This window comes from Musa acuminata, chromosome BXJ3-2 (genome assembly GCF_036884655.1).
Source record: "Musa acuminata AAA Group cultivar baxijiao chromosome BXJ3-2, Cavendish_Baxijiao_AAA, whole genome shotgun sequence".
NCBI classification, from domain to species: domain Eukaryota; kingdom Viridiplantae; phylum Streptophyta; class Magnoliopsida; order Zingiberales; family Musaceae; genus Musa; species Musa acuminata.
This window is the reverse complement of record NC_088350.1, coordinates 23684243-23698318: the sequence shown is the minus strand read 5'-3', so window position 1 is coordinate 23698318 and position 14076 is coordinate 23684243. Positions and strand designations below refer to the sequence as shown.

General features: G+C 40.8%; 2 protein-coding genes across 2 annotated transcripts; one reads left to right on the top strand and one right to left on the bottom strand.

The window, feature by feature from the left end:
• Window positions 1–7781: 7781 nt before the first annotated feature.
• Window positions 7782–10429, top strand: LOC135630956 (flavone O-methyltransferase 1-like). Its single transcript, XM_065138286.1, has 4 exons — window positions 7782–8269; window positions 8344–8654; window positions 8758–8822; window positions 10018–10429. Exons 1-4 carry the CDS (start codon window positions 7854–7856, stop codon window positions 10312–10314), a joined length of 1089 nt encoding a protein of 362 aa, XP_064994358.1. The 5' UTR covers window positions 7782–7853; the 3' UTR covers window positions 10315–10429.
• Window positions 10430–11837: 1408 nt separating this feature from the next.
• LOC135630957 (caffeic acid 3-O-methyltransferase-like) lies at window positions 11838–13049 on the bottom strand. Its single transcript, XM_065138287.1, has 3 exons — window positions 12503–13049; window positions 12085–12395; window positions 11838–11985 (listed from the first exon to the last, which is right to left on the bottom strand). Exons 1-3 carry the CDS (start codon window positions 12919–12921, stop codon window positions 11906–11908), a joined length of 810 nt encoding a protein of 269 aa, XP_064994359.1. The 5' UTR covers window positions 12922–13049; the 3' UTR covers window positions 11838–11905.
• Window positions 13050–14076: the final 1027 nt, after the last annotated feature.

Sequence of the window (14076 nt, the reverse complement as noted above, 5' to 3'; positions counted from 1 at the left end):
AATTTATTGGCAGAGCCGTGTGATTGATGCGGAAGCCAGAAGGAAAATAGTGGTAGAATATTTTACGTAGTGATCGAAATATCAAAATTGATCAATACAAAAACAAAAAAAGAGAGGATAAAATTTATTTTATCATATAGTTAGTGTTGTTGATATAAATAATAATAATTTTAAATTTTTAACATAATAGTTGGTTATACAAATACAAATATTTTTTTTTATTAAAATAGTTGGTAATATATCTAAAAAAGATAAGAGAGTTTTAAGTATAGTAACTTGTGTTTACTTTAATAGTACAGAATGAAGACATATGTATTTTTGTGCAATATTATAGGTGCGTTACAAAAGGAGAGAAATTGTAAGCCACATCAATCTCACAGAGTTGAAATTGATTTGTGGGTCAATAGGATGGCTGATTGGGCTGCTTCATTCCATGGTCGGTCATGTTGGGTTTACCGCTCTGCACTCCAAAGGATTGGTCATGTTGGATTTACCTCTTTGGTCGGGCGTCATCAGTGATTTCGCCCGGTGATGAGAGGTTTGCTCTCAAGATTTGGGTTCATCGTAAGATCTCGTCGGTGTCATGATATTTTTCTCAGGTGAAGGTTTCCTACGTACTGTTTTCTTTCCGAAACAGGCAAAATTATAAGTCTTGTAGTGATCAGAAGAGTCCGTCCTCAGCTTGAGGAAAATGGCATCTCCCTGGGAACAGCTTCAAACATGTCTCCGCTGACGTGCTGCACTCCTGCAACCAAACATGATCGTGAGCGGTGATCTACCGGAGAATAACTGTTCTTCTCAGTTAGCTGGTGTATATGGTCGAAGAGATCAACCAAGGCCGAACCGACAGGGGTTGTGTGTCGGAGATGACGTGCGGGAGCTAGATGCCCTTGATGTGGGGTGCCCGGAAGTGATCATACCTTGTGTGGCGCCGACGTCGCACGCGTCGTCAGCCAATTGCTCCGCACCTATCGGTCGCACATGTCCTACAGGTGTCGAGCAATTGGTTGATGATGGACCGTGGCGTGCCTCCGCTTGGCCTCCACTCATATTTAAAGAAAAATTTATTCTGAAAAAAATAGTTTTATTAATTAAGATAATATATATTTATTAGAAATATTTTGTTTAATCATATACTCAAATCATAGATTATTAAAGATTGGAGCACGTAACGTGATGAGGGAAATAGTTATGATAAGACTCACGTGACATCAGCTGACGCCCCACGTCTTTATCGGGCTGACAGCACCTGGCAAACATGAGCCGAAACGCCAACCGAGGCCCATTAACGACTCCTCAGGCTCTATCCCTCACGCCACACCAATGGCGATGTCAGACGCCATCAGAGGTATGATCCTGCTCCCTGTGGGCAGGCACACCTGGTAACACCAAACTTTCCTATAAATACCCTCGCGTTCTAAATACGAGGGGAAAAAAAACCTCATGCGACTATTCACTAACTTGATCATCGGAGGGGTTGGGTCAAGCACCCCGACCCGACCTGGACGCAGGAACGAAGACGAGGCGATTCTCTCCGGACCCACGAAGGGAGGAGCCCCTTCCCGGAGGAAACGACGACCCACCTCCACGACCGAACCAACCGGGCCAGCGTCCTTAGCAGTTCCAAGGAACCCCCTTTGGAGATCCCCCGCCATCCGGATCCGAACCGAGCCGCGTCGGCCCGAGGCCACGGCTCAAGGTAGTTTACACAAACATAACGAATGCACAGTTATTATTTTATATTTATCTATATCATAATCTTCTATTAAGTCTCGTAAAATTAAACTTCCGTGGATCACCCCCTATGAGGACGCATCGCATGCCAATCATACACAGTTCCTGGTAACTGCTGCGCCATTCTCCCTGGTCACACCTGCAACCCACAAGCTAAAGCCTCCTCCCTCGGCAGTGACAGCTCTTGGCACAGTCTCCCTCCATTATAGGCTTGTAAGAAGCATTATAGGTCAGCTGGACCCAGTCACAGTGTCCTTGGTGAGAGTGAAGACTCATTGACAGCCTCTCTGTTAATTCTTCGATGGTTGGAGTTTGGTGCTTTGGCAAAGTTGGAAGCTGCTTCTGATACCGTTCACTTGTTTCATGACTTTATTCAAAGAAGCCCAGCTTTATGCAATGGCATGATGGAGATAGGAAGCCAAAGCACCGGATTTGACATGAAAGACTTGTTGTCTAGCTTCAATTTTTATATACACTATGAGCTGTGTCATGGGGGCAGCTAACGACAGCTTGGGTGTCTTGGTGGCCGAGGAACTCCACCGACTCGAGCACGAAGAGGTTGCTGTCGGAGCGGAAGGCCACGGCCTGGTGCTTGTCCGGCCTCGCGGTGTTGGCGAAGGTTAGGTCCCGGGCCATGAAGCCATCTCCACTCGCCTATGGACAAGCAAACGGATGAGAATCGGTTACGCTAAGCGATAGGAGTCGAACACTTGATGCTGTCCTCTGCAATCAGATGAGGTCAAGCATCTCGTGACTGTGATCGAGGATACTTTGATCCGTGACAAAGGACAGAGACAAGCTATGATCGAAAGTGCAAAGAATTTGCATGCGTGAGAATGCAGTCATCCATGGTCGATGCCCAAGAGAGTTCAGATGCACGCGTGGGACACAGGTGTTGCTGCCATAAGGTCTCCTCGCTGGGAAGGAGTAGGTGATGACTGCTGTATCAAGTCATAGCAGTGGGAAGACATCATTTTCGTTATTACGGCTTATGATATACTATGCGCAAAGCATCAGGTGGAGCTCTAAATTAGATGTATGTCCTGTCAATTAGCGCAGCATCAATCGTCGCCTGAACTGCTCCGGCGGTGTCCCCGACCGCGGGAGCTCCTTCCGGGAGGCTTCTCTGCTTGGTGAGGCTCATGGCATCTGCGACCTGCTAGGCATCGTTGACATACTTAAGGGCAGACCAGCAATCGTATGATAAGACCCTAAAGTCTTATCGTGGAAGAAAGGAGAGAAATGGGGATGATAATGATCGCTTCGAGGGGATCGGCCTCCTTGATCGCTTCGAGGGGATCGGCCCTCCTTGATCACTTCGAGGGGATCGGCCTCTTAGGGTTTGTCCAAAGACAGAATAGTATTTTTCATAGATTACTGAAAAGAAGCAGTTACATCCCTATTTATAGAGTTCCACCCAGAGTCCATCAAGACTTGAACTCTAATAATAAATAAATATTAGATAAACCTCTACTTGACTCTAACTGAACCAAACCGACTCAATAAACAAATGGACTAAACAGACTCAATAAACATTATTCAAAAGCTCAGAAAAAAGGGTCCTAACAGTTCTTCCCTCTTCAAATCAGCCTTGTCCTCAAGGCTGCGCAGCATCAATCTCTAGGAGCTTCTTTTTCAGCACTTTAGCCATAGACTATCTGTAACGCATAACAACTCGTTGATCAAGTAAGTATGATCTCCACTTTTTAATAGTATAAGCAACAAGTCGGTCTTTCAATGTAGCAATCGTTGCATGAAACTTCTGGCCCTGTATAATCAATTTTATCTTTGAACCTTTGCTATCACAAGTGAAAATCCGTCCATCAACGATCTTTACTTCGAATCTGTCATAGTCTTCAATGTGGTGGGCCAATCGGTCAACAGTCTCACTATCCATAAAATTGTTAGTGCTACCAGTATCAATCAAAACTATAACAGGCTGATGTTCCAGAGTTTCACCAACCTCAATAGTTTGCGGGTTAGAGTAGTCGGCTAATGCATGCATTGTATATATGGTAGGTCCAACATCGTCATTAGAATTTATACCTTCATGATCGGAGTCCACATTCTTAGCTTTCGGTTCCTCTCCAATTGGTTCAATCATCAGAAGTTGCCCTTGTTTACATCGGTGCTCCATACTCCATTTTTCATCATAATACAAACCCCTTGCTGATCTTTCCTTGCTAATTTTTTTCTCATGTAGATTTGCAAATGAGATCGCAGCTATCATAGTACGGGGTTGACGAGCCTTAACTTCACATCGGATCTCTGGAATAAGCCCTTCAATAAATGTATCCAGAAGTTGTCGGTTCGACCAATCTCTAGCTTGATTTGATAATCAACATTCTCTGATACCAAATGATAAGATCCTAAAATCTTATCGTAGGCTCTGATACCAAATGATAAGACCCTAAAGGTCTTATCGTCGGCTCTGATACCAAATGATAAGACCCTAAAGTCTTATCGTAGGCTCTGATACAAATGATAAGACCCTAAAGTCTTATCGTGGAAGAAAGGGGAGAAATGGGGATGATAATGATCACTTCGAGGGGATCAGCCTCCTTGATCGCTTCGAGGGGATCGACCCTCCTTGATCACTTCGAGGGGATCAGCCTCTTAGGGTTTGTCCAAAGACAGAATAGTATTTTTCATAGATTACTGAAAAGAAGCAGTTACATCCCTATTTATAGAGTTCCACCCAGAGTCCATCAAGACTTGAACTCTAATAATAAATAAATATTAGATAAACCTCTACTTGACTCTAACTGAACCAAACCGACTCAATAAACAAATGGACTAAACAGACTCAATAAACATTATTCAAAAGCTCGGAAAAAGGGTCCTAACATCGTACTGGTAGAGTTCCGCGTGGGTGAGCAAGATGGAAAGAGGAGGGGAGTAGGAAATCGGTCAGTAGCGCAGAAGATAGAAAGATAGAAATTGTAGAAAAAACTATAAAATAAATAAGATATAATTGCCTAGTTCATTTTGATAATGAGCTCTTAATAGCTATTTATACACACTCAGTTATACACATTCAGCATGGAGGATTTTTCTCACAGATTAGCACATAAGTAGGAAGGGTAATTTGCGAAACGGATGATCACTTATAAATGTTGTCTTTGTTCTGGTCCTGAACCAAGGATGCCCCGATGCTCAAATCCTTGACAAGAAAAAAGTTAGAAAAGAATTCAATTGAGGTATTATTTTGTTTACAGAATAACTAAAATGAGGTTTTTTTAATATTAGGTGCACATAGAACATTATTGAGTGTAAAAGTTATGATAAATGAACTAAAGGAACCATAATGAGTAATAGGAATTCTTTTACCGTCACCGATGATGATATCTTCATTTTCGTCATAGTTGTTGTGGATGAACAAGTTTTGAAGATCAAAAGTGATGTGATGAGAGGCGCCTAAGTCCACAATCCAATTAGGTTAGGTAGGAGTTGGAGTAGCCATGAAATTCGCTTAAGGCCACTGTAATGGAGCAGGAAGTCTAGGGCGAGACCGACAGACTTTCGCGGAGTGTCCGACTTTATCACATAATTGGAAAACGACTCGTTGGTGGCTTGTGAAGTCAAGACGCGATAGCTGAGGATTATGAAAGTTACCACCTTGATATGGATAAGGGGGGTTTGTTCTGGGCCCCATAGGGCTAGTTAGCTAAATCATTGTTGACGTACTTATTGTACTGGTTGCTCTTCCTCTTGAATTTTTTATTGACCTGAGCTGTAATAGGTGATCCGGGCAACCTATCATCACGCTTCAAGTACGTCTCATAGTCGATCAACTTATCATAAAGTTCTTCGAATGATATTGGTGAGTCGCATGCCCGAAGTGCTGTTGTCAGTTCTTTGTATTCGTCTCCTAGGCCATTGAAGGTATGAATTATGACTTCTTCATCACTGAGAGAATGACCTATTAAAGCTAAATCATCGATGATAACTTTAATATTTTGTAGATAATCAGTAATAGTACTTTCCTCTTGTTTCATTTCATCAGATTGGAGAGAAGTCCGAGTATGCGAGTACGTGAACGATTTGCCAAAGTTGTTTGTAACTTGCACCATGCTTCTACAATAGTCGTACATGAGGGTATCAACCGGGCAATGGATCCAGCAACGGAAGCTTGAATAGAAAGTTATGCCCGTCAAGATGCATAGTTGCCGTCTTTGGATAATTTGAAGAGAATGAGTGCTGCAGCATTGATGGTGACAAGACTTTGAGAAGTGCTCAGAGTGCAGAAACAAGGACAAGAATATCGGAAGAGGAAAATTAAGACATCCCATATTTTTTTATGGTGGTTTAAGTGATCTTTACAAAAGATGTAAAGATATAGGAGGGAGAGAGGAGGAGAAAAGCAGATCGATGTGCTGCAGAGGAGGTTGCAATGATGAACTGCAGAGGAGGCTGCAGAGATGCACTGCAGAGGAGGTTGTAGCGATGCAGCGATGCACTGCAGAGGAGGTTGTAGCAATGCAGCGATGCATTTAAAAAATAATAAAATTATCTTTTTATTCTTTTCATTCGTGTCACCTGATAACATATATGTCAATTTCGAGCGATAGTGTATGAGGTCATCACAAGGCTGTTCATTTGCCGACATCATGCCTACATGGATCAGTTTTGCGGAGATCCACTGTGTCAAACGTAGACAAATAGAACCTACAAGAATGCATCGTAGTCTTAGGTGCCGAGGTGGCTTAACCTTTTGCTCAAACTATATCTAACAACGAATAAGGAACGGTGTTGGCTAATGTAATCAACAAAAATAAAATTTAAAATTTTTAGCCATTCCTATGTTATGACGGGTGATATGTCCTCCTTGAAAGACACCTACGATATTTTAGTATAACAAACTTTAGAGTTGGTACTTAGGGGATATCAATGTCGGAGGAATTTGATTAAGTTATCCTTAAATCTCTAGGGCGACATTAGAAGACTAATCAATATTAGTCTTACTAAATAATTTAATGTATGATCCTTTCATAATACTTTCTTTAATAAGTGGTATACATTTATAATGTGTGAAACACAATGAATTGAGAGAGGTCTTCACCTTATCAATTCCTCCAACCAGGATTGATGGATTTGAACCCCTAACCCTTTTGGGTTCAAGTCTATCAAAGGTATCTATAAATTTCTAAATTATGTATGTTCATCAGGTTGATTGGAATGATTAGAGGTTACTTGATAGATTTATATTATTTTTGAGGTGCTTGTTTTGGAGGTTACTTAATTGGAATGTCTGTCGTTCAAATATCTAAAACACTTCACGTGTTTATTATTCAATTTTTTTAAACATTCAAATATATATTTTTTAAGTAGTCATCGGTTATCTTTTTCTCTTTTTTTAAACGTGGCTGATCACATGATCACTATTATATTGTAATTCTAAGAAAAATATGTCCATCCGTTATTATATATATTAGAAGAAAAGGATGGATAAGGACTCAAATTTTTTCTTTCATTAATAGCTCCAATATACTTGTCAACTTGATCATCGGAACGACATGGCATGCGCATGAGTTCACATCGACTGGATCCACAAGTTACGTATTTGCAGGCAACCCAAAGGTTAATCTAATGTACGAATGACATGATCAATCTTGTCTCGAAACTTAACTCGTGGTAATCAACTTGTGGTAATCGGCCGACACGACCAATTCAAGTTGACCGGCACGTTTGTTTCGTGAAGCTGATGCAGTTGATGCTTACATGGATACAACGGTATACGAATGTTACCAAACGTGTCATATCGAGGAGGAAGAAACGTCATCTTCATTGGCTGATGGAGAAACACGTCAGTAAGTAGTACATGCTACCACTGTCATGCCCGTGAACCACAAGTTTTTTTGACTTCGGGTTGCGCATGTCATATCAATAAGTAGTAAGTGCTACCACTGTCATGCCGTGAAACACATTTTTTTGACTACGGGCTGCGTATGTCATATCGCTGTCATATTAATGCGTAGATGATCGGTGTGTTGTCCGTCATCTTATACTTGATGTTGTAGCACAGTATAAAGTCACACCCCTTCCTCTTCCCCCGATCCACGCTCAAGTACTATACCCTTCCTCTCTTGCTCTTCTTTGTTTCCCAGCTCATAGGCAATATGCCGGCCACCAACGACGTGCTGCAACTGACCGCAGAAGAGGAGCAGGAGGCGTGCGCGCGCGCCCTGCAACTGTCGTGCGGCGCCGTCCTTCCCATGGTCCTCAAGGTGGCCATCGAGCTCGGCCTCTTACAGATCATCGTCAAGGCTGGCCCAGCCACTCCACTGAGCTCCGAGGAGATTGCCGCCCAGCTGCCGAGCGAGAACCCGGAGGCTGCAGCCGCTTGGGTCGATCGGATTCTCCGCTTACTCGCCGCCAACAAGATCGTCGGCTGCGTCGTCGAGGCCGGCGCCGACGATCGCCGCTCGCGGAAGTACCGCATGGCACCCATCTGCAAGTATCTCACGGAGAATGAGGATGGTTCTCTAGCTAACCTGCTTCTGATGCATCACGATAAAGTCTTCCTGGATTTATGGTATTATTCTCACTCGTTACTGGAGAGAGAACTCACTTGGTTTCAGTAAAAAACGCTGAAGTTTCTGATGGCAGGCACTACCTGAAGGGTTCGGTCTTGGACGGCGGCCTCCCGGTGATGGCCGCCTACGGGATGTCGTCTTTCGATTACCAAGGCACCGATCCACGGTTCAACAAGATATTCAACGAGGCCATGCGGGGCCACACCGCCGTTAACGTCAACCAACTTCTCCGCACCTACGGCGGCTTCGACGACGTGAAGGTGCTCGTCGACGTGGGCGGTGGCGTCGGTGCCACCCTTGGCATGATCACTTCCAGACACCCCCACATCAAGGGCATCAACTTAGACCTCCCGCACGTCATCTCCGGCGCACATCCCCTGCCAGGTCTGCTTATGTTGATCCCTTCGACCATAAACACCAACCAACCTAACTGAGAAGAAGAGTTATTCTCTGGTGGATCTCCGTTCACGTTCATGTTTGGTTGCAGGAGTGCAGCACGTTATCGGAGACATGTTTGAAGCTGTTCCCAGTGGAGATGCCATTTTCCTCAAGGTAAGGATGAACTCTTCTGATCACTACAATAATTCTAATTTGGTTTGTCAAGGTAAGACGACAGGAAGTTGTAGACCCTTTACCTGGGAAAAAGATCATGACACCGACAAGTTCTTATCATGAATCTTGAGAGCAAAATCGCTAACGACGCCCGACCAAAGAGGTAAATCCAACATGACCAACCCTGTGCAGTGCAGAGCGCCAAACCCCACCTGACCGACCCTGTGGAAAGCAACCCAATCAGCCATCCTGTTGACCCACAAGTCAATTTCAACTGTACGAGATTGACATGATTTCCAATCTCTTTCCTACAATTTGAGACTCACATACTAACCTAAAATATCGCAAAAAACACCTTAATCAGTGACTTGGGTTCATTCCGTGCTATTAAATCAAACATAAGTAACTACACTTAAAACTCTACTCAATTTTACAGTTGTAGTCTTATCTTTTTTTAATATATATTACCAATTATTTTGATAAAAAATGTATTTATATGACCGGCTATTATGTTATGAAGTTATAAAAGTAGCAAAATCATTTGATCAATTTTGATATTTTGATCACTGTGTGAAACATGCTACCACTATTTTTCTTTTGGCTTCTGCATCAATCACATGTCTCTGCCAATAAATTAGGGACCATGGACAGTCCCACTTCAACCACCTATGATCTCGATTGATTACAGCAGTGCATCAACATTGACTATTTTTCTTTTGGCTTCTGCATCAATCACATGTCTCTGCCAATAAATTAGGGACCATGGACAGTCCCACTTCAACCACCTATGATCTCGATTGATTGCAGCAGTGCATCAACATCGACGAAGACTCTGATGAAAAGAATAGAAGATAAAGAATAATTACTGAAGAAATTTTATTGAAAAAATAAAAAATACTTTAATACATTAACATATTATTGAAAGTTTTATTGAAAGAATAGAAGATTTTTCTTCAATAGAATAGAGAGATTTTCTCGTGTAGTTAGGGAAATTTTATCTTCTATCAATAACTATTGCAACCCAAAAAAATTCATGTCCGCGAAAATTGATTCTGATTCCGTATAAGATATTTTCTTAATTCATCGAACCTTTAAATTAAGAGAGAAATCAATCGGGGATATCAATTGTTTATCTTTTGAATGATGATTATAGTGAGATTATTCCGACTTATCGTATGTTATTATGGAAACGCAGTGGATTCTTCACGATTGGACCGATGAGCATTGCGCGAAATTACTGAAGAATTGTTGGAAGGCTCTTCCTGAAAAGGGGAAGGTGATCGTGATGGAATGCATTCTTCCAGTAGTTCCAGAGGCGACTCCGAGAGACCAGTACATCTACCAGTTAGATATTTGCATGTCGACCTACAACATCGGGGGCAAAGAGAGAACGGAGCAGGAGTTCCAGGCCCTGGCAATGGATGCCGGGTTTTCCGGATTCAAAGCTCTTCCTATGTTCGCTGGGACATGCATCATGGAATTCACAAAGTAGACTAGGGAATTTGAACTCTCGGCTTGATTGTTGTGCTTCAAGATTCTGTTCTTGATAGAAACTTTTATTTACTAAGTTAAATAATAAACTTCCGATAAGACCCGTTGGATCGAAATGCTCTACTGCTTAGCAATGTGGCTTGATTATTGTGCTTCAATATTATCTTCTTGATGAATACTTTTTATTTGGTATGCTTCAAGATTCTGTTCTTGATGGAAACTTTTATTTGGTGTGCTAAATAAACTTCTGATAAGATCTGTTGGATCGGAATGCTCGACTACTTAGCAGAGAGAGATATGCTTCCCAATGTGACAATCGAGGAACTAAAATTATTTCATCGATGAAATATGTAACTCAAATTATTCAAAGTTAATATATATTGAGTTAGGCATCGATTCGATCTAAAAATTTAAATAATTAAATTATGAGTTAGATTTAAATATGTGTTACTCGACTTTCTCAATATTTATCAACTTGGTATTAATATTTTAGTCTTTTCTTCAATTTCTTCTCACAAATGAATATTTTCTAACATTATCTCCTATGTCGCTCAATTGTCTGTCTTTTGCTTGTAAGGATAGGTGGTGTGGACAAAGTCAAATTAGTCAGAGTTAATATATCGATCAATTAAATAAGATTGTTTGGTATAACGATTGCACGTAAGAAAAAACTATAGAAGTTATAGTTTCCTTTTATAGTTTTCTCATGTTTCTTATTGACTAAAATTTAACATATGATAAATAGAATCCAATTATTGTTTTTGGATATTTATTTAATTATCTATATATATATTTAAATTATAAAAATATTTATTTTTCATATGAATTTATGATTTATATTTCATGATTACAATTATCATATGAGTTTTTTTTTTTCTACTGATTAATGTTCAATAATTATTATGGTTATTATTTTATTATTGAACTGTTTAGACATAAATTAAATTAAAAAATCTAATGAATATTATTTTAATTTATATCTCTAAGTTTTATCTAATTGATAGCTTCCAAGATGACCTGGGGTGATAGACTTATGATATTTAAATTATAATGAAGGTCATATCATTTATAAAATATTTTAAACTATATTTTATATTATTATATTAGTTTTGTAGTCGTCAAAATGGCATAGATTAATAACTGATAAAATTATATTAAAGAATTAATTCTAAATGATATTTAAAAAATAATATTTAAAATGACACAAATGATTATAAGATTTAAGAGAATATATTTCAAATAATTATGTGACGAGATATGATGATACTATTTTAGATATCCTTACAGTTTATAGTTATATACCTAAAGATACTAATCATATTTTTTTTAAAAATATATTGACTATGATTCGAACTTATTTTCTTATGAAGGATTACGTACACTTTTTCTTATAAAAAAAAAAGTGTAAATATTTTTCCTTCATTCTTTTTGATTGTTTGTCCCGCTTGATTTACCCTTTTCATTTGGTTGATTGATATGTCTCGAGTAGTTTGAAGAGTGGTATCTTTCATTAATAACCTTCAAATTTTTTTGATAAGTTCGACATGCTGCCTAACCAAAACCTCAAACATTAAATGAGTTATGGAAAAAATCTAAATGTTGACCTTCATGAAAATGGCGTCTCCTCCACCCGGAATGCTCTCAAACATGTCGCCGCTGACGTGCTCTACATCTGCATGGAGCCAACGCATCCCAAGTTTATGAATTCTTTTGCTTCGTTGTAAGAGGTAGGCACTATGACAGTGACGAATGTCTGATATAAATGGCGAACCTGGGTTGGTCGGTGCGCTGGCGATGACAAGAGGGAGGTCGAAGTTGACGCCCTTGATGTGCGGGTGCCTGGAGGTGATCATTTGGAGCGTGGCGCCGGTCCCGCCGCCGACGTCGACGAGCACCTTGACGTCGTCGAAGCCGCGGTAGGTCTCCAGCAGTTGCTTGATCAAGATGGTGGAGTGGTTCCTCATGCTGTCGTTGAACAGCTTGTTGAACCGTGGATCGCCGCCGTGGTGCTCGAACGCCGTCATGCCGTGGGCCTTCTCGAATGGGATGCCCCCCTCCAACACCGCATCCTTCAGGTAGTACCTGCGATCGTTGTGGAGGCAAAACCAATAAGCTGATTAATCCTTCGGCCAACTTTTTAGTGCGAGAAGAAACGAGTAAGAGTAGACGTTGTTGGCTCCGTCGACTACCAGCTCTCCATGGTGACCTTGTCGTGGACCATCAAGCAGAAAGCGGCCATGGACACGCCGTCCTCGTTCTTGGTCAGGTACTTGCAGACAGGCGTGGCCCCGTACTTGCACGAGGGGCGCCCATCGTCGCCGGATTCCACAGAGCAACTGACGACGCCGTTGGCGGCGAGCAGGCGGAGGATCCGGTCTACCATATCGGCCGCCTGTGGGTTCTCGGTGGGCAGCTGGGTGGCGATGTCGTCGGGACTCAGCTTGGCGCCGGGGCCAGCCTTGACGATGATCTCGAGGAGCTCGAGCTCGATGGCCACATTGAGAATCATTGGGAGGCAGGATCCCGTCACCAGCCTCATGGCGAGCAAGCGTGCCTCCTCCTCCTCCTCGGGGCTCAGCTGCTGCACCACTCCCTTGGTGAATCCCATCCTTACAAAGAGAGATGATGATGAGGGAGGCGATAATGGAGGAGCTCTATAAACCCGGATCAAATTGATAAGGGAGTAATCGTTGGGATGAGATTTATATGCGTCGAAGCACCGAATATCTTAGCGTAGAGGTACGCAAAGTTCAAATGTCTTGATGCATGCATGCCATTGGCGAGAAGATTAAGAGCTCTAGATTTATTGTGTCATATTTTTCTTGCAATGCATACTTTATGTGTAGCAGTTTAGGCAACTATTTTGTTTTCACAGAAGATAGAAAAAGAAAACAAAACAAAGGAATACCTGTATACTACAAGTAGGAGGATTGCTCACGTTGCTTGATCATGACTACGAGATCGCCAGACTATCACGGAGATGACCAAAAGGCTCATTGAAGTCAAACGTGGATATGCTGACTAGTCACACGTATGATATATTTATTAAATAGTAAGGGTTTAAAATGTCAAGTGAAATATTTTGAATGTATATTTTATGTGTAGTAGTTTAGGCCACTATTTTGCTTCGACATAAGATAGAAAACGAAAACAAACAAAAGAATATTTGTATACTACAAGTAGGAGGATTGATCACGTCATGACTACGAGGTCGCAATACTATCACGCAATGACACGCTGACTATTCCTACTTTATGCAATGTTGGAATAAGTATATGATCGGTACATCTTATATTAGTACTGTGATGATGTATCAAATATATTTATCAAAGACTAAGAATTTAAAATTTTAATTGATATATTTTGAATATATTAGTTAGTTTAATTTATAAAGATTTTGATCCATAGTTTATATAAGGTTCTAAGTTCCAATTTTATCTTTATTTTATTTTTTATTTTAAAAAAAGTAAATACTTATCGATCATATCTATCCATCATATCCATGCATTAATACTGATCGATCATATCTACCCATCATATCCATCATATAAATTTCTAAACTATAAATATGTTCATGAGGTTGATTGAAGGCTATTCGATAGATTTATATTACCTTCGAGATCTTCGTTAAAATTCATATCGTTCGAATATCCTTTATACTTGTGCTAAGTTTCCTTCAAATCATCGGCTCTTAGCTCTCTTTTTTATTTTTTATTTTTTTTATTTTTGGAAACATCGCTGGTCACATGCCTACTAGTATATT